The sequence below is a fragment of the Lissotriton vulgaris genome, chromosome 2_2, assembly GCF_964263255.1.
Source record: "Lissotriton vulgaris chromosome 2_2, aLisVul1.2, whole genome shotgun sequence".
Classification (NCBI taxonomy): domain Eukaryota; kingdom Metazoa; phylum Chordata; class Amphibia; order Caudata; family Salamandridae; genus Lissotriton; species Lissotriton vulgaris.
The window spans coordinates 103686127-103711069 of NC_141688.1; the positions used below are offsets into that span (position 1 = coordinate 103686127).

Consider the following 24943-nt stretch of genomic DNA (forward strand, 5'->3'; position numbering starts at 1 on the left):
AGGGCCGAGACAGCAATGAAAAAGCATGCGAAAACATTTAAAACCGAGAAGGCAGGGTTGGAGTATGCAGCAAACATGGGAGGAAGAAAAGCACATGAATTCCCACAGGGTTTAAAGAAAACGAAAAAATTGTTCCCGGACGACAACTGTAGAAGAATACAAGTCATCCAATCAGAGCACTTTGCGAACTAAATGCTGCTTGGCTTCCCACAGGAATAGGGAAAAAGTCAAAATTTCAAAAGGAGATAAACGAGATAGACAAGGCAGTCTTCCGATCATGACCATCATGAGCCCACTCCATGCATATTGAAGGCAATAGATCTGGCCAACACATTTCTAAAGCGGTCTCTAGGAGAGACCTAAGAGGAAATGGCTGTTGGGTCCTGCTCAGTTCCTAGGTACCTCAATAATAAATAACACACTCAAACTTTTTGCCACGTCTGGCCCATATGTTGCATTTAAGTATTACATACTTCAAATGAAGCACTAGTGCATACTTCAAACAAATTAATGGCCTACTTATAAAATCGTGAAACTTTCAATCTGGTGTGTAATAGGAAATAGGAAACAGTAAACAAACATGGAACAACCGCAGATTTGAAGTATTGTTAAGAATAAACCTTAACGTAAAGAAACCAGAAACTCAAAGCTAAGGTTTCACATTAGTCGTCTCCATGCAAGATGGCCACCTGAGCCATATTTCAGGATACAAAACAGAATAAGATGCAAAAAGCAGCATTTTGTCACAGCAGTCCAACCACAAAAGCATTTCGAATAAATGCATAAGAACTCAAGAGTTGTTACACAAGCAAACAAAAACTGTACACATAACATTTGGGTTTTACTCAGCAAAACACATTACAATGGATCACTGCTACTCTGTAAAGCCCCAAAACTGAAGCTTCAATATTTTCTTATTGTTCTAAACATTTTCTTTTTTGCTATCGTCCATGAAAATTCTCCCATAACAACATACCTGTGTGGGTGTATCAGTTAAAGAAAAAGAAAGCGAAACAAAGAACTAGCTAGGTCACCTTTTACTAAACCATCCTGCAGAAACATGGAAACATTCCACAATTCAATTGTAACCTCCACATTTCTTTTATAGTTAGACATGGATACCTAATTTAGAATGCTTTCTTTAATACAATGGGTGATACTGTTGAAAAGGTTGTAACCCTCCCATGAACTCCTCCATGGGATGCCATCACATGTTAATGAGGCGAACTGTTAACCACTTAATATACAGATTTTTTTCAAATGTCAAATTTATTTTTAGTCCCATAAACGTCATCTTATGCTCCTGGGCTTTACCATTGCCAAGCCTGACATTGCTCGAGCCCGGAAGGCGACAGTGGCGCCATCTGTCTCGGTTTGGAAGACAGGACTAGACTTTTGTATGGGTTTGGACGCTCCTATCATTGTGGCGAGGGGGTACCCCCGTCAACACAATAAGATCTGGAAGCGTTGGGCGGTCTATCGGGCACTCTATTTGGAGCCAGTTCCAGCACACGGCTCGGACCAGCTCTTATCTTCTCCCCTACCCCCCCTTCTCTTGGTGAGGTTACTATTTAATTTTCTTGTATCTGTTTGTATATACACATAATGCTGGGTTTGTGCCCTTCTTTAGGGTATTGAAGTGAGCGTAGGATTGATGCTCTGACTGTATTATTTAATGTTGCTTGATAACAGTGCGGTTGGGTGGGTGTGGGGGGTTTTGTTAGTTCATTATTTCTTTTGTTCTATTTAATATGCATGTCCTTTCAATATTGTTTTCATCTTTATATGATAAAAGTGTCAAAGTCATGATAATGTATCTTGAAGCTACGGAAGCCTCTGGGTTACAGAGCTCTGCTCTATGTGTTTTTTTTAACAAATAAAATAGGTTTAAAAAAAAAAAATATATATATATATATATATATATATATATATATATATATATATATATATATATATATATATATATATATATATATATATATATATATATATATATATTTTTTTTTTTTTTTTTTTTAAAATCCCTAGCACGTCTCTAGAAATAAAGCTAGTAGGACTTGAGAATCTAAAGTGGCTGCACCAGTTCTTACTTGTATAAAGATGAATGTACTTACTGATATCATCTTCATGATAAATGACAGAGTGAAATGGAAGGGCTTTATCCCCAATATATCGCTCCGATGGTTCAACGTAAAAGGTACCCCGCTGGGTTTGAATAAATCCTTCAAATCGTCCATCAACAACGGATCCATGGCTGAAGCTTCCTTTTTCACCTGTTGAAGAAAAAAAGTTATTAAGTAAAATATATTTTAGTAGCAAATAAAGTATTCATTGGATTTCTCAATTACAAAAGAAATGTAAAATTTACAATTTCCCAAAAAACTGTCGTTTATACTTTGACTGAACTCTTCATCTGAGAGCACCTAAACATGTCAATAAAACAAGAAACGTTATCGGTGTGCAAATAAAAGAACCAAGGGTTAAAAAGATCTTTTAATATGTATGTTATAAGGTTCACAGAAAAGCCTTTTTCTTGATGCATGCCTAAATCATGACATCTTGAAACTGTGAGTCATAAAATTAAAATCCACAGATCATTTACATTTCCTCAACTGGATTCCTACATTTTTTCAACTTTGGCTTCCTCTTCAAATTTTCATCGCCACAGATGATTTCTAAAGTTTTGAGAATGTATCAGCAGGTAGAGCATCCCTTCTACATAATACTTCAGACAAATAAATCTTATGAACTATGAAACAGTGACATCATACCGATAGCAAAAAAAAAAGGAAATCCATTGAATCCATGCATCTGGTAAGATGTGACTGTACTTTAATGTAAGCTTGTGTTTCCTATTCCACCTATCTGGTCACTTAAGGAAGTATATTATATTTTACCCTACACCAGGAAATATGGATTGCTTGACATGGCACTGTAATGAGACGTCTCTTTTACGTGGATCTTCATATCAATAGCAAGAACAGTATACAATTAAACATGGTCTTAATTTTCTTGCTATATGATTAAAAGAATATAGCATTCAGATCTGCAGCACATGATTGCATTACAACACCAACATATACATCCTCCTATCTTGGGACTTTCTGGAAAACGTCATGTCAATTAAGGATTGCATAAATGTATTTGTGTGCAACATCTCTTCCAATAGGGAAATCTAGTACTTCTTAATTATTTACTTATTGAATATTAAATATAACAAACCCAACTAGCCCACTGACACTAAATTCAGAGCAAAAATGAGATTAAAAAAATCCACAGTTGTTAACCCCTTCGAAGCTAATGACGAGCTGGGCTCGTCATGGCGCTTACCTGCCGTGCGCTGATGACAAGGCCAGCTCGTCATGAAATAAAGAGAAACAACAAATTGCAGCGCAGGACGGGAAAACGCCTAGCAGCCATGTGGTTAATGCTCATGAGAATGTCACACAAGGTCTAAACTTTAAAGACTTACAATAGGAGACGTTTCCACATCGTGTCATTTGTGCAAAGAATGTAGTGATACATGTTCATTATGTTTATGCCAGTGCTTACTAGGTAACATTACCAAAAAACACAAGCAGTAGCATATTGTTTTGAATGCTCCAACTTTCAAACCAAAGGCTGCCTGGTGAAATTCCTAGATTTAGGCTATGTTCAAATTATTTAAAAAATGAACATTTGAATATTTATTAACATTGGACATTTGGGGCCTTTGTGGAATAGTTAGATTTCCAGAGACTTGACTAACAATTTAAGTTTATGTATTGTTGAGGGCAGTCACTGAAAACCGCATTGTGAAGGTCTTTTGTGTTTATATAGTTTTAACTGTAACAAGAATTCTCACACTGATTGTGAAGAACAAGTTACTTAACTTCAGTAATGCCTTACTGTTGGAGACTATCTAGCTGCAGATTCATTACCTTAGAATATTTCCCAAAACGTTGGACGAGCAGTACCCCTGCATGCTATGTGGCGAACTTAAGGCTCCTCGTGGCATGGTCAGCATCATCCGTGCCGGAAATGATGTGCGTGTTGCCTATATAGGAGCCACCAGAGGGCACTGACATCAGTTTATTTTTTGGATTTTCCATGCCATAAGAGTGGAGCCACGAGGAACACGAACCACTGGTGTGCGAAGGTAGGGCCCTTTAAGGGGTAAACCCTTTACACTATAATCCGTTTGCAAAGCAGGGAGGTAGGGAGGATTGGTAAGGAATCTGCGGCTAGATGGAGTCTGTACCAAGTAAGGCGTTACCAAAAGTAAGTAACTTGTTCATCTGATAGAGATTTCTAGCCTCAGATTCCTTACATTAGAATTGATACCCAAGCAATACATGCCAGGCGGTGGGGCTGCGATACAGATTAGACTAGTAAGTCATGTAGGACCAAACAAGCAAAGTGACTGTCACGCTGAAGCCGACTGTCCAGGCAGCAGTCTTTGGTATATGTGTCTAAGGAAGCCCGCATTACTGCCGGACAGATATCCAGGACAGGACCTCCGCAAGCTAACACAGTTTGTCGTAGTCTGGGCTCTGATAGAGTGAGCACACAAACCCTCAGGGGGTTGCTTTTTGAAAATGCTAAGCAGATTTTGATGCACAAAACTATCCATTGTGAGATGGTGCGCTTCTGTACCACTTTCACTTTCTTGGAGCGGAAATACCCAATGAAAAGTAGAGCGTTCACCCGGAAGTCACAAGTAAGATCAAGGTAGAACCACAACACTCTTTCAGGGTCTAGCTGGTGGAGTCTCTGCTCTCCTTTAGAGGGATGAGGCAGAGAATAAAAGGTAGGCAGAGTGATAGACTGGCCTACATGAAAAGGTGTAATCACCTTCAGTTAAAAAAGGTGTTCAAGTACGAAGGACCAGCCTGTCTGGGTTGAAGGAAAGGTATGGAGGACTTGCTGACTGTGCCTGTAACTCACTGACCCTGCTTGCAGATGGTATCACCTCTACAAAGGCAATTTGATAGCGAGACGTCAGAGTGGCCAGTTATGGAGCGGCTCAAAGGGAGCACATACTAGAAATGTAAGAACCGCATTTAGGTCTCACTGGAGCATAATAAAAGGTGCCAGTGTGAACCAGTGCTGGACACCTTTCAGGAACCTCTTTAGAATAAGGGATTTGAAAAGGGATGAGATGGCTGGTCTGACAATGCTGAATGGTAAAAAATGTATTCTGTTAAGTTAGCCTCTACTCCTCTTCCATTTAGTCTACCAGCCCCCATTTTTGTGTTTCTGCGGGGACTTTCGTAAAGTCAGTAGTTACGTGTTCACTGAAAGCTGGCCATACTGATAATGCTCGCGTGTCAGAGTAAGCAGCACTGCCCTGCCCTGCCCTGCTGAAGGGCCAAAGTGCACAGATGTCTAATCTGTTTGCCCACCAACGCCAAGATGTCAGATTAATAAAACATGCAGAACCTGGCTTATTCAAATTAGAACCAGATGACGTGTTCAAGAACACCATCAGTTGCAGAAATTTTACTAATAATTGGAGATAAACTCAGTAAAGGATTTTTGATGGAATTGATGGGAATTTTATGTAACTTTCTGATCAGAGGTTCACAGAAACTAGACGAAAAGAACAGAATAATGCAGGAGAGTAGAAGTATAACTTTTCTAGATTGTCCAATGGGACTGAATCCTGCCAATATATTTTTTCACATTCCATGTGCTGAAGAATGTCTTACGGTTATTGATTTTTGTCAAGTTCATGTCACAGTGCTATTGCATGAGAATAGTCAGGTATACTGTCAAAAAGAAGATGAATGTCTGGGACACAATCAGAAAAGGAGCTAGGAAGGTGTCACCAGAGAGAGTGGAAATAATTTAACAGATAAAATTCTCAAACTCAAATTCAGAAAGAAGTCAGGATGTTTTTTGAGAAATGGTTGGCTGATGCAGTGAGTGGTTATCAAACCTTTCCCTAGTGGATAAGCCTTTATTGAGGCGGACACACAAAGATGTGTGATTCGCTTCCAGTGGACAACAATTGCACAAAAGCATTCCTAGAGTTGGAAGAGAAAAAGTGTTGCGCCCCGGCACTGGGAGTGCAAGTCTATTTAAAATAAGAAACACCAATTCGCAGTGATAGGGAGGGCTGCCCTCTCAGTGCCTGTTCAGAAACATGAATGTGTTCAAAGGTCTGTGACGTATTTCACAATGACCCGGTCATGAATCTATGCGTAAAGCGAAAGTTAGATTTTAAGGATGAACTTTGATGGAGCCCAACAATGTCTATTTTGTAGGTTTCCCAGGTTTGAAAGGTAACAATGACAGATTAGGAGCAGCACACACTGTTCTCCCTGAACATTATGTTGTCAAGGCTTCATGGATTTTAGTAGTTACATCAGCCCACAATTTGAAATTGATTTCCCTTACCATAACATGCAGTATAACTGCTCAAATAGGAGTCATTATTGTCATGGGAGAGACAAATGCTAATTCAGTTTTACAATATTGTGTCCTGTTAGCATATACATTAGATGGAATTTTCACAGGTGAATATGAAAAGGATACGGTTTATTTAATGCTGACACTTGTAAAGAGCTAAAAGAGGTACCAGAAAATGTTTTATATGCAGAACAAGGTTATATCAGAACAGAATATGAAAGATTACTACTGTATAGTAGCAAATGTGTTTTTGCAAAAACTAATGCCCAGGTATTGATAGCCAGTTTCTCTTAAATAAGAATATAATGAGGTCTCGAAGAAGATGTGTGCAGAACCACAGATTGAACAAAGTTTGGATTGTAGCTATCTGCCTGAAGTTTCAAGCACAATAATGCAACACAAAGACAGCACACAGTTACACTTTGCAAAAGACTGTTTCAGCATCGTTGAAGTGGCTTGAATATGTACATGCAAATGCACTTGTGAAAAACACGGATGACAATACTAGCCAATTCTGTGAAGGTCTGGCTGATGTGGAGCGTGCAGTTTCTCACCAGATTGCAGTGGCTACACAAGATCTGCATAATAGTTGGTGCCAAAACTTTGGTCTGAGAGATGTTCAATCAATCAATCAATCATAGCGTTTGTAACGTGCACTACTCACCCGTGAGGGTCTCAAGGCACAGGGGGTGGAGGGGGGTGCTTCTACTGCTCGAAGAGACAGGTCTTGAGGAGTCTTCTGAAGGTCAGCAGGTCTTGGGTCTGCTGTAGGTGGGTGGGAAGGGTGTTCCAGGTCTTGACAGCGAGGTGGGAGAAACATCTGCCGCATGAGGTCGCTCTTTGGATGTGGGGGACTGCGGCGAAGACGAGGCCGGCGGAGCTGGCGGGTGGGGCTGGGTGTAGAAGCGGAGTCGGCTATTGAGGTATGCTGGTCCGGTGTTGTGGAGTGCTTTGTGTGCGTGGGTGAGTAGGTTGAAGGTTATCCTCTTGTTGACTGGGACCAGTGCAGATCTCAGGTGGGGTGTGGCGTGGCTGCGGCAGGAGATGGCGAGGATTAGGCGTGCGGAGGCGTTCTGGATGCGTTGCAGCAGTCTCAGCAGTTTGTCCGAGGCTCCTGCATGGTGCGTTTCAGTAGTCCAGCCTGCTGCTGACGAGGGACTGGATGACCGTTATTCTCGTCGCGGTGGGGATCTACTTGTAGATCCTGCGGATCATGCAGAGGGTGTTGTAGCAAGAGGAGGGGACGCATTGAACTGCTTAGTCATGGAAAGGGTGGAGTCGAGGATGACCCCTAGGTTGGGTGCGTGGTCGTTGGGTGTAGGGGCTGTTCCCAGTGTAGTCAGCCACCAGGAGTCGTCCCAGGCCGAAGGGGTTGATCTGAGGATGAGGACTTCCGTCTTGTCCGAGTTCAACTGGCTGTTCCACATCCATTTGGTTCCGGTCTTCATTCCTTCGTGTAGGTTGGTTTTGGTGGTGTGGGGGGTCTTTGGTGAGAGAGAGGATCAGCTGGGTGTCATCGGCGTAGGAGATGATGTTGAGGATGTGCTGTCGGGCGAGAGGTACCATGTAGATGTTGAACAGTGTTGGGCTGAGGGATGAGCCCTGGGGTACGCGCAGATGATCTTGGTGACCTCGGAGCGGAAGGGGGGGGGGGGGGGGGGGGGAGAGGTTGATGCTCTGTGTTCTGCCGGAGAGGAAGGAGGTGGTCCAGTCCAGGGCCTTCACTTGGATCCCGGCATCGTGGAGGCGTGTTCGTATTGTGCGGTTGCAGACCGTGTTAAAGGCGGCTGACAGGTCCAGGAGGATGAGGGCCGCTGTTTCTCTGTTTTCCAGCAGGGTCCTGATGTCATCGGTGGGAGCGATGAGGGCGGTTTCGGTGATGTGGTTGCTGCGATATCCGGACTGGGAAGGGTCCAGGATGCTGTTCTCCTCGAGGTAGCGGGTCAGTTGTTTGTTGACTGTTTTCTCGATGACCTTCGCCGGGAACGGAAGCAGGGAGATGGGTCGGAAGTTCTTGAGGTCCGCCTTGGTTTTCTTGAGTAAGGCGTTTATCTAGGCATGCTTCCAGCTTTCCGGGAAGGTTGCCGTCACAAAGGAGATATTGTTTAGTTGGATGCATCTGAGGGGGTTAGGTTTGTGCCTGGTTGACAGTGAGAGAGAGGTTTTGAAGAGTGTCAGGATAGATGGCGCTCAGCAAGTTCCCAGTATGTAGGGGGTGGTGAGGTACTCTTATAGTCGGTGCGAGCAGGTCAGGGGAACAAGACAAACAGAAAAAACAACCCCTGCGAAGACAGAGATAAGTATCCCTTGTCAAATGAAAAGCAACGAGGTTCCTGTGCACACAAAAATTCTCATGAAGTTCTCAGGTGAGAACCAAATATAATAAGCATTTAGAAAAATGTTATTCACAAGACATCGGTGCAGAATGAAAGAAATTTAATAGTTCTGTATAAATCAGTACAAACAAGAGCAAAAGCAAACACGTGTTTCGTCACACCGTGTACGGGTAATGACTCATCAGGGCTGTGCATGAAAAGGCAGCCTCGTGTCAATGGCGCGCCGAGTGTCTAAGGGAGGAGGTAAATAGAAGCGATGAGAGATGTTTCCTTTGTGAGGAAAGGAATAATACAAACAATAATAACGGGCACATCCCCGGACGGGTCTGTCCTCGTATGCCTGCTGAAATGGAGATAGGCACGGGGGATCTCAGCATCCGAGTAGTGGATTCACTACCCGGATGCTGAGATCCAGAAGAGGGTCAGTCAAGCTGTAAGGGAACACCCACAGTCTGAAGCAGCACTAAAGCAAACTGCACTGAAAAAGCAAAAAGTGAAAACTGACTCAAAGAGGTGAATGAGTCCGGTGCAGCCTCTGAAGGACAAATTAGTGCTGTGTGCCTACCAGTGGAGGAAGATAAAAGCTGACTGAAAGGGTATCCAAAATGTCTGCAGTCGTCCCTTGAAAAATCATTTGCACCCATAGCTGAAACTGACCAAAGTGATAATAAAACTGAGAAGCTTGGATTGAAAATGTGCAAAGGAGTGATGGTGCTCTGTCAGAGTTTCTCAGCACCTGAGTGGTCAAATTACATGGAACACAAATACAGACTGCCACATTGAATGATCTGTGTAATGCAAAGTTTGAACTGTATCAGCCACGCTGATGGCAAGCTGATAAAGAGTCAAGAAATGCTGAAATAAATAACTGAGAACTGTCAAGAGCTGAAGAGAAAATAATCTTTGAATGGAAAGAAGAGGATTTGTGGTGCAGAGAGCTGCGGGTACTATCCGTTTGTACATTACTTTGCTCTGCCCAGGGTTGGAAATAGAATCTCAACTTTCCACCAGTTAGCCCAGAAATATTTCTTAAAAAAGTAATCTATTTAACAATCCTTCAGGCTGTAGGGGATGAACTTGTGGATGATCTTTCTTGAATACTTGCTATATTGACTTTCTTTTTCATTACTATAGTTTTATTTAACTGCAAGTCTACAATGATTTTCGTTTTTTTTTAGCTTGGACTTTGATTGAGGTGAAAATGTTGGATTGTTTCAAATGTTTGCCTTATTTCTGAAATTCTCCATTGACTGATACATGCATTGGAAATAAACTATAGACATTTTTTAAAACTAACATTTTTGTGCAGCGTTTTTAAGAGACAATACAGTTAAAGTCATTGTTGATTTTTGGATGCCAAACATGGAGGAAGAATGCCCGAATATTCAACACCCTACGTCGAGAGAGACTAACCATAAATGGACATTCATTTGACAGCAATTTTATCTAGTGTTATAAGTATTTCTGTAATAGCTTGGTTCCTACATGTGAAATTTCCTATGCATACACTTGTATGCCCAACACCTACACCTTAAACATTCAAATGTTGCATTATACACATAGTATTGCTAATATTTTTGATTGTTTGTTTTGTAGATTGTTGCCTGCACACCAGGAAAAAGGGGGAACGCCTCTCATATCACTCCCATTCTCCCACAATGGGTCTTTCAAGGCTTGGTTTGGAGTTTTATGGGCAGCATGTTAGTAAGATTTTTACCTTTGATGCAGGAGGTTTTAATAAAGAGCTAAATATAGCATGTTATCCAGATGATGATGGTAACCCACAGGCAAAAGTATCAGATTTAGAAGTGGAGGAAAATGGTGGTCATGGTAATTATATCACCAAGTATGTTAGTATGTTCTCTTATGCTTTCTTTACTCCTGAAGTTTTATGTATCTGGAATGTTAATTTTTCTATTATTTTATTAGACAAATTGAGTTTATTAGAGACTAAAAGGAGGGACTGTTGAACTGTAAAAAATGTATTCTGTTAAGTTAGCCTCTACTCCTTTTCCATTTGGTCTACCCGACCCCATTTTTGTGTTTCTGCGGGGACTTTTGTAAAGTCAGAAATTACGTGTTCACTGAAAGCTAGTCATACTGAATGCTCGTGTGTCAGAGTAAGCAGCTGCCCTCCGAAGGGCCAATGTGCACAGATGTCTAATCTGTTTGCCCACCAACACCTGTAAACTCCCTTGCCTACAAACAAAGATGACATGGGTAGGGGTTTATCAAGATTCAACAGTTCAGCATCTAAGCATTATACAAAGGGGTTGTGTAAGCATTATGTAACAATGACTAATGTGTTTCACGAGGCACCAACAATTATAAATGCCATGTTTGGACTTATACTTGTTAGCCCACTCCCTCCGGCACTTGCAGTGTCTGAGTGATAAGACTCATCTCATGATGTAATAAACCTGTGTTTTGTTCCACTCCATTGTTGGTCCTTATTTAGTGAACCCATAGACAAAGGATGTGCCTGCACCAGTGAGACAGATAAGATACCTCACCTCTACAGCAACCATAGAAATGCCAAGATTGCAGTAAGATAACCTTCTAATGTGGCCAAAGCAGAGCCCAGCTGGGTCAAGGAAAGAATAAACAGTAGAACCTGAGAAAGGGGTGCAGCTAGAGGATCAACATATTTATATGTACACAATGCCATAAACTTATGCCAATGGCTGGCGTATACAGTCTTGGCGTAGGGATGCCTGGCTGCCAAGATGACATTACAGACTTCAGGCGGAAGTTTGAAAGTAGTCAACGGTCACCGCTCAATCTACACACATGAAGGCGAAGTCTTTTCAGGTTCTGGTGCAGAACCTTGTCCTACTGCCGCGACAGAAGCTCTTTCCAAAGAGGCAGCCTGATCGGAGGACCAATGCTCATGTTCAGCAGCTTGGGATACCAGACTCTCCGTGCCCAATCTAGGGCGACAAGAATGACTTGAACCTGGTCATTCCTAATCTTTGGGCTAAAGTGGTAATTTGTGAAAAGGGGTACAGAAGGCAGGGGCTCCACTCGAGACAAAAAGCGTCTCCAAACGTGAGCAGTCATGGAAACTCCAGCGCACAAAACTACTGACACTGCACATTCTCAGTGAGGCTAATTAATCTCACCAAGACTCTCCCCACTTTAGAAAGAGGCCTTGCCCCATCTCCAGATGGAGACTCCATTTGTGATCCGCTAGGCATCAACAGCTGAGTTCATCCATCCTGGCGTTCAGAGAGGCTGCCAGGCATTAAACTATTAGGTAAATGCCCTACTGTTCCAGCTACGTCCTCGCCCCGTTCGTTGCAGTACCACATGGCTGTGGTGTTGTCTGTGAACACCTGTATCAGTCTATTACTGATTGAAGGAAGAAAGGCTTTTAATGAGAAACAGATCACCCGAAGCTCCAACAGGTTGATATGGCGCCTTAATTATGCTGGAGACCAGAGTACTCTGATATCCACCTCTCACAGAAATGGTGAATCTGTCACTACAGTCAGCTCTGGTTGGGGAAGGGAAAGGGGTCTGCCACTGACCCAATCTCAGCTCGACAGCCACCATTGCAGCTCTTTAGCAGTTCCCACCGAGATCTGGACCATATCAGAAGCAGTGTCCTGATGCTGTGACTACTGGCACTTCAGATCCCACTCCAGAGCCTGCATATGCAAACGGGCATGAGTTACAAGCAGGATGCAGGCCGCCTTGAAGCCCAACAACCTCAGGGTCATTGTCTACTAAGTCCATGATAGAGGCTGAAATATTGGTATCATAGCCTAAATATCCTGGACTCGCCACTCAGGTGGACAGGGCCGAAACTGCAAAGTGTTCAGTACTGCTCAGATTACAGGAAGTGTCTGAGGGGGGGGAAGAAGGGGAGGTGGAGGGGGGCGGGGGGAAGTCCTGTGTGACTTCAGCATGTTAGTAAACCTGGGTGAGTGTAGAAGGTTTGCTATAGTCTGAAGATGGGAGGCGACTGAGGTAAGTCTGCCTTCAACAGCCAATAGTCGAGGTAGGAAAAGAATGGAACCCCTAACTTCTGCAGATGAGCTGAAGCCACTGCCATCCCTTTCATGAACACCCGAGGGGCGCTGGTAAGGCGAAAGGGGAGCACAGCAAACTGAAAGTGCTCTTAGCCCACTGAGAACCACAGGTAAGGTTTGTGGGCAGGCACAATGTGGAAATGTGTCCAACGCTACCATCCAGTATCCCAGGTCCAGTGCAGACAGAACTTGTGTAAACATATTGAATTTATCCTTTTTCAGGAAGAGATCAAGAAGGCACAGGTCTAGAATAAGACGAACGCCTCCGTCCTTTTTGGGCACTAGAAAGTAGCGGGAATGGAAACCACAAACTACTCGTGATGCCGGCACCCTCTCTAAGGCTCCCTAGGCCAAGAGAGCTAGCACTTCCTCACAGAGCAAGAAGAGCTGATCTTCAGTCAGCCAGTCATAAGTTGGCGGCATGGGCGGAGGGGTAGTCACTAATAGGAGAGAATAACTAGTTTAGTCGATCTGCAAAACCCACTGGTTGGAAGTCATTGACCTCCGGTGTTGCAGGGGATAGCGCAATACCGGATGTCCCATGATGGTTGGAGGGCAAACTAAAGGGGTTTTGGAGGCTTTCAGAGGGGGTGGTGGACTTGCCTGACTTCTGTCTACCTGTTCCACTTTGTCACTGGTAACCGCTTCTTCTGCCACAAAAAGGTTGGGAAACCTGCTGGCCGTAGTACATGGGGTGAGGGGGGTTGCGTTGAGACAGTAGAAAACCCCTACGGGGGCCACGGGGCAGAAGGTGGACTGGGATTGATGAAGGGCCATGGAAAGGCCCAAATACCTGACCATAACCCTGCTGTCCTTTAAGTGCTCCAGCCCGCCTTCTCTGCAAACAAACAAGAGCCACCTTAGGACATGTCCATGAGTAAGGCCTGGACATCCTCCCAAAAGCCAGTGGTTCTCAACCAGGTGTGGGACCTATGGCCAGTGACTATGAAATTGCTCTTCCCAGCGAGTCTTTTGTGCCCAGCCCACATCGTATGTGGAACTTTGCTCCCGCAGTAATTACTCGAAAGGGTATGGCTTGGGCCTTCTCCAAGACCATAGGCAGCAACTTCTTGTGGCACTTACCAGATTTGCTTGGCAACTTCCGAGTGGGATGACGACTGCCGGGAGCGGCGTTGAAAACTATCTAGGGCCCTTCCTCGGGACAGTGATCTGGAACGTCGCAGGGTTGTGCGGCAAGGAACGCAAGGAACCACTCCCTCTGCGCCTTGGATGCATGACACAGCAATCCTTGCATATCTTGACGTCATGATCACACTCAAGACACCAAAGGCAAACCAAGTTCTGGCCCGTCAAAGACATCCGACCGTGACAGGCGCTCCATGGTTTGAAACCTGCCTTTTTAGTGGACATCCTCACCCCAGGAGACAAAGTCTCAAGAAAATATTCAAAAAAAGGTCAGTCAAAAAATGGACTGGGGTGGCTCTCTCTGGCTCTGCACAGAATGGTACAACCAGTTGCACAAAGCGTTGGCACCTATATAGGCGCCACACACATTTCCGGAGCACACTATGCAGGCAACGCCATACACGGATCCGAACAACGCCCCCTAGTAGCACGCAGGGCCTGGGGAATTTTCTAAGGAAAAGAATCTGCAGCTAGAAGTCGCAACCAGATAATATTTATCATATTGCAAAGATTTCCAGTAAATCTTAAACTTTTATTTTCTTGGAATTGTTGCATATAACGAAGCAGAATGTGATGTTCCTCCAAAAATGGTACGGTCAGCAGGTGATAAAGGTAAGCAGAACTTTATTGAATACACCTCATCCAACAAGGATCCCTGACTGTCTCGCTCCTGACAGTACATCCATTCTGTCCCTTACCTCAACATTTCACACACCCAAGATTCTACATGTCCTATGTCACATTTCTCTCTCCCACAACAAATACACCCCCAATAAACATCCCATACCCACTCCCATCTTCTAATTAACTTTTGGAATTCTGATCCAGAAAAACTAAACACAGTGCTTAAACTTCTCAGAAATAAATATGAGAAAAACAAAGATTTAGCTAATACATTAGTATCTCATACAACAGAAAGTAGATCACTGGAAACTTTCCACTAAAATTATACCACTAAATCCTTGAGATATGCAGGCTTTATGATTTCCCCAATACTAGTCTTCTGGTTTGCTGCTGCATTAGGGCACATATTCCTTTCAATCTGCTCAGAATCCAGATTGCGAGGAGAAAGTACATCTGACACCTGTTGAAGAACAACTACTGTTCGTGTTTCAAATTAGACCATCATGTGTTTTGATGGCATTCTTGAAACATTTGACCACTTGTAATTTTCTCGTCAATTTGGACCAATCTGCACATCATTTAGGTGCCCTTATTTTTTACATAATCACCAACTTTGACCTTCACATTCCTCATATTCTTGTTTCAAATCAACATTCTCTTTTCTCCTGCTCTGAGCTACTATCTCTTTATCTGTCCATTCACTTATGCATGCATGATTGACACAACCTTTGCCCCAGCACATACAACCAAAACATACTTTTGTGGATGGAGATCTCCCTTTGAACAACTCAAACAGAGATTTTCACGTGGTTCTGTGTGGAGACATGCGATAACCAAATCTGTTAGACAAATCCTTCTTCCAATCTAGAACATTCACTTTTGCCAACTGTATGCCCTCCTTCACAGTCTTCACAATCTTCTCAACTGAGCCATTAGTTTCAGGATGATATAAAGCTGACCTATTATGTTCAATCCCACATTCCTTAAAATATGTTTGTCTTCTGAGAACAAAACTGCACTCCATTATCAGTAAAGCAGATACTGTAGATAACTTTCACACTTGAAAATGCTCTAACAAAATGTAATCACTGCAGAGGAGGAAATGTCATGTACACATGACACTTCAACACACCTAGAGTACAAATCCATTAACACAAGTATGTAGGGAGCAGCAGGTTCAATCTTCAAAGGTCCCAAAGTGTTTACTGCAACTTCCTCCCTAAGGATATTTTGGCAACTCCGAGCCCACCATGGGAGGTTGATTTGTTCTCAACCCTTTATCGCACATCACACATTCCATACAGTCCCTTATCATACACTCCACATCAAGGTCAAGTTCTGGACACAAAAATCTCGTCTAAGTCTCCCTTAAGTTTTAGAAAATACCTATGTGCTCTCCATGAACAAGTTTTAACACCTTCGGTCTTAAAGTTTCTGGTGGAATCAACCTTGTCCCTTATAACAAAAATTCCTTGTCAACCGCAAAATCATTCACAACCTTCCCCATTTTCCTCTGTAATCTTTTAACTCTGCAGCATTCAGTCTGCCTGAATTTACCTCACGTATCCAGTTTCATTTATTCATCCTTCTGTAACTCTTCCATCTATTCACTCTGTTATACTTCCTTGAGTAACCTCGCACACGCTAACCATGTCCCCTTGATCCATATCATCTGTCATCAACCATACACTTCCAAGTGTCAACTAATCTCAACAGTCTGCTGCTGACTAGTTGCTGGCTCCAGGAATATATTGCACATCTAGACAAAAGTCTTGAAGTCCCACAATCCACCTTCTAATGCGTGACGAGATAGAATCCAAACCTTCCCTTGCAAACACTTCCTCCAGCGCCTGAACTGTAAACTTGATTCACCACAAAAACTGTCTGAATCTGTTGAGACCAATATACAGCAAGTGAGTCCCTCTCAATGACAGAATAGTTGCATTTTGCTTCTTTTATTGTGCAAGAGAAACATGCTATCAAATTCTCCTTACCATCCTTGGTTTGAATGAGAAAAGCGCCTACACCCTTCCCACTAGCATCCCACACTACTAATGAAGGAGCACTGCACAATTCATTCTTTACCCTTGTAAATATATCCACACTTTCATTATCCCAATGAAATTCCACTCTTCTTAAGCAGTTTCCTCAAGCTAAATGTCTTACAAGCAAAGTATTTAATACATTTGCTGTAATATTCCACCAATTTGAGGAAGGATGTCAATTCTTCCTTAGACTTCGGCTCTTCCATGGATTTTATTGTTTCAACCAGCTCAGTTCGTGACCTTATCCAAATTTCCGAGATTCTGTAACCTAAGTAACGGACAACACTCACCCCAAACTTACATTTCTCAGCTTTGAGTGAGAGTCCAGCTTCCTGTAACTTGCGCAAAACCTCCCTCACTCTGATCATGTTCAATGTTTGTAGATCCAAGGATCAGAATGTCAGCCTGATAGCACTTAACTCCAGGTACACGTTTCAAAGTTCCCATCATGACCCTCTGGAACACAGCGTCAGTCGAAATCAGTCCCAAAGGCATCCTTTTGAAATGATACGCTTCCAAGGGTGATACAAAAATGCTGTTAGATCCTGAGAGCCCTCACCTAGTTTTATCGGGTGGTATGCGGAGACCAAGTCCAGAGTTGTGAATACCTTTGCCCCAGAAAAAGTTGTCAATTTCCTCGATGTTGGGCATAGGGAATTTATCTACACCACTATTTTGTTGAGAGCCCGTAATTTCACACAAACACGTAGGTCCCCATTTCCCTTACGTGCCACTAGTATAGGGGGGCCAACCATTCAGTCACCTCCACAGGTTCAATCACACCACTCTCACATAGTCTTTCTAATTCTTTTTCTACAGCAGATTGCATGTTTATGGGAATCCTCCTAACCTTCGCTACCACTGGCCAGGCATATATTCTCAGCCTGATTCTGTGTTTGTATCCACGCAACTTGTGTAGAAACAAACTTTCAAATTACTTAAACGTACTTTGAGTCCAATTTCATCTATCTGAACTTGGTGTTCTATTATGATGCAGACTCGCACCCAATTCTTTTTGATGAGCCCATCCCAATAAATCATCCCCTTGAAACACATACGTTCCCAAAGGTATGTTTCCCACCAATTCCTATGACAGCCTCGAAATAACCTTACATCTCAATTTTTGTAACTCCATAACCACCTACTCTTACATCCATGTCTGTTAATTTCCTCCCTTCAGGAAACGTACTCACAATTGTTTGATTGGATAGGACAGTGATTAGTGAACATGAATCAAATTTTATTGAGACTTGAACGTGATTATCTCTGAGGGAAACATTCTACCCTCCTCCCTTACTTGTAATACTACTTCTTGACATGTTCATTACTTTTGCTCTTGTAGGCTTTATTTCTTCTGTTCCTACAACACTTGCTGGAATGACCAGATACCACATCTGGGACCTATCATTAGCCTTGTGACCGTCAAGTCCACACCTGAAACACGTACCCTTGAAATCTGGTTCAGTCTTATGTCCCGTCACCTTTGATTCTACCTTCTTCGGAAAATTCTTGTGTATTTTTATTGCACATACCTCAGTCACACTTTCCTTCTCAGTGCATTGCCCACCCTTTTCTGTCTTGAGTTTCCCACACACCTCAACATATGTTCAACACGTTTTGCAACAATCAAAACCTCTTCAAGTGGTGGATCATCTTTCATTCACAACCACTCACGTATTTGTCACTATTGCAATGCAATGCTAAATTGACAAAGCATTCTCTCTTCAACTCAGGCTCCGAACTTGCATGTGGATGCTGGTTTCCTCAAATTGTAACAAATTCCTCTACAGAGTTATCCAGACATTGACTCCTCAAACCATAAGGATACCTTTCAAGAATGTTACTAACCCGTCGCCAGTAATGATGATCTAACTTCAGGCATAGCTCTTTCAAATTCATTCAAATCAGACATCTCTGCTTGGCTCAATTCTGTTAAGTTTTCCAACACATCTTCTCCCTCTGCTCCAGACAATGCAACAGAAGTTCAAGTTTCCTCTCTGGACTCAGATTAGTACTGCACACACATGCATAATTACTAAACACTTTCTTCCATTTAAACCATATAACTAAGGGTTCCCCAGGAGATGGCAAAAAGAAATCAGGAGCAATGACCTTCTTCATATTTTCCTAAAGGTTTACTATCTACCCACTTTCGGTGATTCACTCTTCTAAGCCTTTCACAGCAGGATGTGCTAAAATTGTACAACCAAAATACTACTTGAGAGTGCGTGTACACTTCACTAAAATAGCACAAAGAAGTACAACTGGTGTGTTTGCAATAGCTTGACAAAGAAGTATACACTCCAAGTAGACAAGCGCTTAAATTAAAGAAAAAGGTGGGCTTGTCAGTGTTGTCCAGAGGAGCGCATGCACAGATAATAGTAAGGGTATGCACGTCACTGTTACTCCCAAACAATGATGTCTGCCAAACTGCTTGAAAAATTGCAACTGTTTCAAAGGGTCTATCTGCATGAGCCAATGAAAAAACGCTTGCACACAGTGCGCAAGCACGGACCCTGCTCCTACGAGCCACAAATTTGTTGCAACAGGCAAAGGTGCACAGGCTTCCCCCTCAAAGTAGGACGCAGTGCCTCAGGCTGATGATGGCTAAACATCTGCCACAAGACCGTCAACAAGAGCGCAGCCTCACAAATCACAGTGGAACAGGCCTCCAAGCATTCCTGACTTGCCCGCAACAATGAATGCAAGCAACTGTCCACCAATGCACGCAGCCCGTATGCTCATCAGACCACGTGACCACAGTCCAACCACTGACCTTGCTCCAAACCCAACGGCTGTCTGGAGTTCGCGCAGGGCCCGCGATACAGTACCCACACTTCTACGGTCATGATCCTCCAAAACTGAATTATAACGCTTTGTGCTTCAATATCCACGGGCCAGGGACAGACTGATATGCATATAGCCAGGTTCTGAGCTGGGATGGTGCAGTGAGATAAATAACGGTGATGGATCAAGCCCTGATCTTTGGACTGGGTAAGAGTGGTCTGCTTAATTCAGACACTCTGTTCATCACCACCCCCCTTTTCTGAATCAATATCCACGTAGCAGAAGACTGAAAATTTTGCTATGTCTCATACAATATCCAGAGGAGCCGATTTCTAGACTCATTGATGTTCCTCCAAAGATGACACGGTCAGCAGGTGATAAAGGTAAGCAGAGCTTCATTGAATACTTCTCATCCAACAGGGATCCCCGACGGTCTCTCACCGGAAAGTTCGTCCATTCCATCGCTAACCTCAACACATTCTACACATCCAAGATTCTATATATCCTATGTCACACAGACAAAAAACAGGTGATGGACAGAATGCAGAACAAGATCATACATTCACCCCAGTACAAAGATCTGGGCCTAAATCCGTCGTTTTTTTGCTCACCATGCAATTCCAGTTTGAACCCAGCCATATGCAAATCAGTCTTGACCCTGTGCCCCATGGGAACAGTCCAGCCCGAACTGCCAAGCCAGGTCCTCCCTGGACTGGAAACAAGGATCCAAGGACCGGTTTCGGTTATGTCACACAGACAGCACCAAAAATGAGTAGTCAGGCAATCTTGTAAAATAAAATGTTTCAGAATGTTTTTAGGGTCATCACGTTTAAACCCATTTTAGTGATTGCTTTGAGATGATGAAGCATACGTGTAATTATGTGGGAGGTGGATGGTATTCAAACTAATCATATCCAACGAATTACTAGCTTTACATTGTCACATCCCATAGAGACAAGTTTGAAATTGGAAAACACAGTCAATGTTAATGTATGTTCTGTTACGTTAAATATATAAATGTTGTACGATAGTGACAGTGTGTGGTATACACCCAGAAGTTAAACTAAAGGATTTACTTCATAAGTTTATTTATTGATCCTGGAGTACCTTACGGAAAAGCAAAGACTTCTGTTGTTTCAGAAACGGAATGATGCCCCTTGTTATGAGGCTGTCCAGCAATGTGTCCCAAAGGCACAGTGCAACTATTGCTAAAAAGTCAAACATGTGTGAAGGGGGCTGCAGCTAATGTGCATCCGAAGCGCCTGGCCGTGAGCTGCTATTCTGTGATCTCAAGGGGAGAGGTTGTAATCGAGTTCTCTGGAGTACTGGCGACCTATCTTTTTTCCCCTCAGGGGATCTGGTAATGGCTTTTAGAAATCAGAACAGGGATTTCCTGGAAAGCGCACAACTTTTGCTGTAAGCGAAATGCGTCCGTTTATGCTTCAAACTTGTACAGACGAAAGCAGATGGCTGGTTTTATGGCTTCTGCCCTGGGCACATTCTCCTACCTAGATTTCCCTGGGCGATGCTTTATAGCGGCTCCATTGTAATGGCGGGAGATTGTCTGTGGATTGACAATCACCTTTCCAAACGTGCTCGGTGGCTTCGTGCTGTCGGAGTGTGGCAATAGGACCCCAGGGACCGTGTAGAATCAGAATCACAGGCATGCATAATCATGGCAGGAGTGGAGGGAGGGGGTTGCACGCAGGGTCTAGACGGAGGGGTGGATGACAGAATCTTACAGCTTTCAGGTATTTCAACTTCATCACTGGGAGACAGTCCATGACTGCCAATAGCAGGGCTACTGGCAACCCTGCTTGGGACAACTAGGCTAGGCAATAAGCTTAGCCCTGGAGCTACTGGAATAGCAACAGATTGAGCAGGATGAGAGCGATGGCGGTCAGTGAGGAGGCTGTGCAGGAGAGATTATAGGAAACACTAGGGAGCCGAAGAGCACAGCCTTTCTCCAATGGAAAGAGGAGTATTGGGTGCACTTTTCACAGAGACCAAAGATCTGCAGTTAGACACGCAACTCCCTGGTGTGTTTACGTGGCTGCAATTTGATACGGTTATCAGAGTAATCCCATAATATTCAACCTCTCTGTGATGCGGAGAGCCGGAGGCGTCTCATGGCTTCTTCATCAATACTGTGAAGAAAGTTAAAGTTAACTAACTTCTCTGAGCTACATCTTAGCTCGCAATCAGTTCTACAGAGTGATTACCAATGTGAATGTGTGACGGCTTTAGACCGAGGGTAGCAGTGACCGGGTCAAGATGCAGCCAGTGCTCCAGAACCATCAGATGAGATGAGTCATAAGAAGGCAGGTTCTTAAGTCCTCACTGGTAATGGAGAAACATAACTTTGCATGGAAGTAGTCAGCCCACTACTTTTAGCCTTCATGTATCTATTAAAACAATGATGGGGCTTCTAATGAGACTGTTGAAGAATTGGATTCCACAAGGGAACTAAAAACAAAGTTTCAGAGAATTCATGAGACTCACCATAGGGACTGACATTCCAAGACCAACACCCCTTCTTTACACTTTATTCAAAGTATTTCCTTTGCAATTTTCAAGGGGAAAGATATGCAACTGTTCCAGCCACATGTGCATAAATAAAATTTCAATATAAAGGCAAATAACCACTGGTTGAAAAAGGTTCCTGGAGTTATGGACACTCGAGATTACACTGAAGGGGAAACAGCATCTGTTCAAAGGTTTTCCTTTCTAAGGATTACTAAATTAGATCATGATGAAACCCCTAAGAGCCATATCCTGCTGGGATGGTTGTTCCTTCTCGGAGTCCCAGTGAAATAATGGATGAAAGTCTGTCTGGCTCTTCCAGAGTTAGGACCACCTCCATACAGAAAATGATGAGTCTCCGTGAGCTCTGGAGGCACTATGCAACTCATAAAACTTGTGGCTGGAAATCTGCTCCATCCTTAAGAGATGATACCATTATGTGGAAGACTCGCCTTATCAACACCCTGTCAATGCAACCATGATGCACAGTTTCTACGCAATGATGACGAGTTCCTAGGTTCACAAAATGAACAACGAAAGAAGTTGCAAATACACAGACGTCCATGGAGACTGGTTCTGAAATTCAGCTAAATTACCATGAATCTGCATTTCTCCCAAATACTCATAAGACCTCAAGAAGAAGGGCAGCTATCTTCACTTGTAACACTCCTCTGAAGACCAAGGTCATGAATCTTTATTCAAGTTACCAAATCTAAAAGCTACCATCAGCACACCATCAACTGGTGTGAGATGGTGCAGGACAGTTGGGGGCCTTTAGGAAAATAGGCGATTGGAGTCACTGTAGGGCGCTACGAAAGCCTTTCAGGCAGACGTAGGGCAGTTTATCCACTACCATGCTATGCGTAGAAGAACAACGCAGGAGTGAGGGCAAACTCAACACATCCCATAAGCATCAAAAATGCGGTTAGCTAAAGCAGGTCAGGGTAAAGGTAGTATTAGCAGACTATGTTGCCAAAAGAGAAGATCTGATCAAACATCAGCTAAAAGGGTGAGCAAAGTAGGAGACGGAGTGAAACACAATTAATGGATAAACAATGTCAGGGAACTCTTTCAGTCATATGTGAAGCATCCAGTAGTGCTAGATTAAGGGCTGTATAATAAGTATGGCGGTCTATAGGGCTGTAGTACTCACAGTGGCAGTCAGACCTCCGCCACACTGCAGGTCCGCTTGTAGTATTAAGAGTATTAAGAGTGTCGGAGGCGGACCGCTACAGGACCCCTGCTTCTGCCATTGATCCTGGATCCAGCAGCGGTCAGGAATATGCTGTTGGTGGTGCTGCGGCAATGCAGCGCACATTCTTAATTGCCTGCCACTGCCCTGTTCATTCATGGAAAGGGTAGCGGAGAGGCAACAAAGTGGGCCTTTACAGAGCCCCCGTGCCACACCTGGTCCTAGGGGTGCACCCCTGTTGCTGCACAGTGTGGCATGCAGGAATGTGCAGCAGGTGCTGTCTCGGCGGCGGGCTGCATGTTAGGATTTTCTAGGAGCCCAACAGTCCACTGCCGTCAGACCGCCACAGCACCACCCACCCGCCATCGATTACAATCGTAATCTGACTGGTGGGGGCACCACAACTTTGGCAGTCATCCAGCGGACAGTGCAGTGCCGGCGCAGCAGGAGCACTGCCAACCTTGTAATAAGGCCCTTAGTCTTCCACACTAATTTTGTACATAGAACATTTATCACTACAGCAATGATCTGCAGACTTGATCCCTGATTGAGAGGCATATTGCCCTAAGAGTGAGGCACAGGAAGTTACAAGTTTACAATCAAACTTCACCTTGTGTTAAGAAATCCCGCACAGGTGGGAAAGCTTTTTATTATTACCTAGCCCCAAACTAGTGGAATCAACTTCCCAGCCACATTAGGAAAAGCCCAGACTATTTACTATTCCGAAAACTTCTGAAAACTGAGCTCTTCTGAAATCTCTTCTCCTGTGGAGAAGTGTGGCTCACCGGTTAGAGGAGGCAGACCCGGATGCAGAGGTCAGATCCGGGACCAGGGTTCAATCCCCGACGCGGCAGGGTCTTGTGCTCAAAATGTCCACGGACTCGACAATTCTCGCCTCGGTGCCTACTCGAATCGTGGGTCACACTCTGCAACTCTGGGCAATAGCTTGCTTAATTTCCACTACGGCCCCACCGCGATGGGATGCCTGGCTTTCACCTTGGAGATTCCCAGGGTTATCTCGCAGCCAAAAGCCAGGACGGGTCCCCAAAGCAAGCGCCTTGAGACCTTACGGTGAAAGGCGCTATATAAGAACGTATGATTTACAATTCCCAACTGTTGCACTTCCTTTGGGGGTAAAACCTATAAACATGTTTGTTGGCATAGATTCTACCAAATAGAAAAGTAACGGTAAAATAAATGTTGTACAGTTTACCCTGTTATTGATCAAACGGTATATAGCAATCAATTATTCAACGGTTTAAATCCCGACGTAACTCAGAAATAGATCAAAGTGATAGTTGAATGGACTTCGGCTGAGGAAATTAAAATGAAAACATTTGTTGCGCTTTACAAATCTAATAATCAAATCAAGATGGTTTCTTAACCCCCACTCTCACACCCAATCTGCTACATTCGGCCTCCTTCAAAATTCCCATTTCTTAGTCCGTGTCACTGCAAAGATTAACATATAAAAGTGCCTAAAACACAGGAAAAGCCAGCCTGCAAAACTGTACCAAACATTCCAGAGTGTTTCAGGTTGACATTAAAACCATTTCTTTGAAAACTGCAGGGGTTCTCAATTCCACAGATTCGTCGAGCAGATTGTCAAGTACCTTATGTGTGCAGTTTTACATGGAGCAAACATGGCCTAAGGGTAGCAGAGAGCTTAGGAAGTGAACAATACAAAAGAAAGGGATGGCCTAGTACATAAGGGTGCAGCTTGGAAAAGTATTTGCAACGAGAGCGCACTCAGTTCCTTTTTGAAAGGAGATAGTGCACAAGTTCACGTTTGTGAGTTACGCTGCCACAGAAGAGGCAAAACATAGTTCTCTGGTTCTTGGAGGCTGGCGAATAGTAAGGAGC

The 24943-nt window shown here is 43.6% G+C and overlaps 1 protein-coding gene across 1 annotated transcript in view; it reads right to left on the reverse strand.

Annotated features, from left to right (window-relative positions):
- Positions 1–24943, reverse strand: part of ADAM10 (ADAM metallopeptidase domain 10) — a 542337-nt gene that overhangs the window by 268565 nt on the left and 248829 nt on the right. The window contains exon 4 of the mRNA XM_086959374.1: positions 2115–2273. Within this exon, the coding sequence (XP_086815500.1) occupies positions 2115–2273 (159 nt within the window). The remainder of the gene's footprint in view (positions 1–2114; positions 2274–24943) is intronic.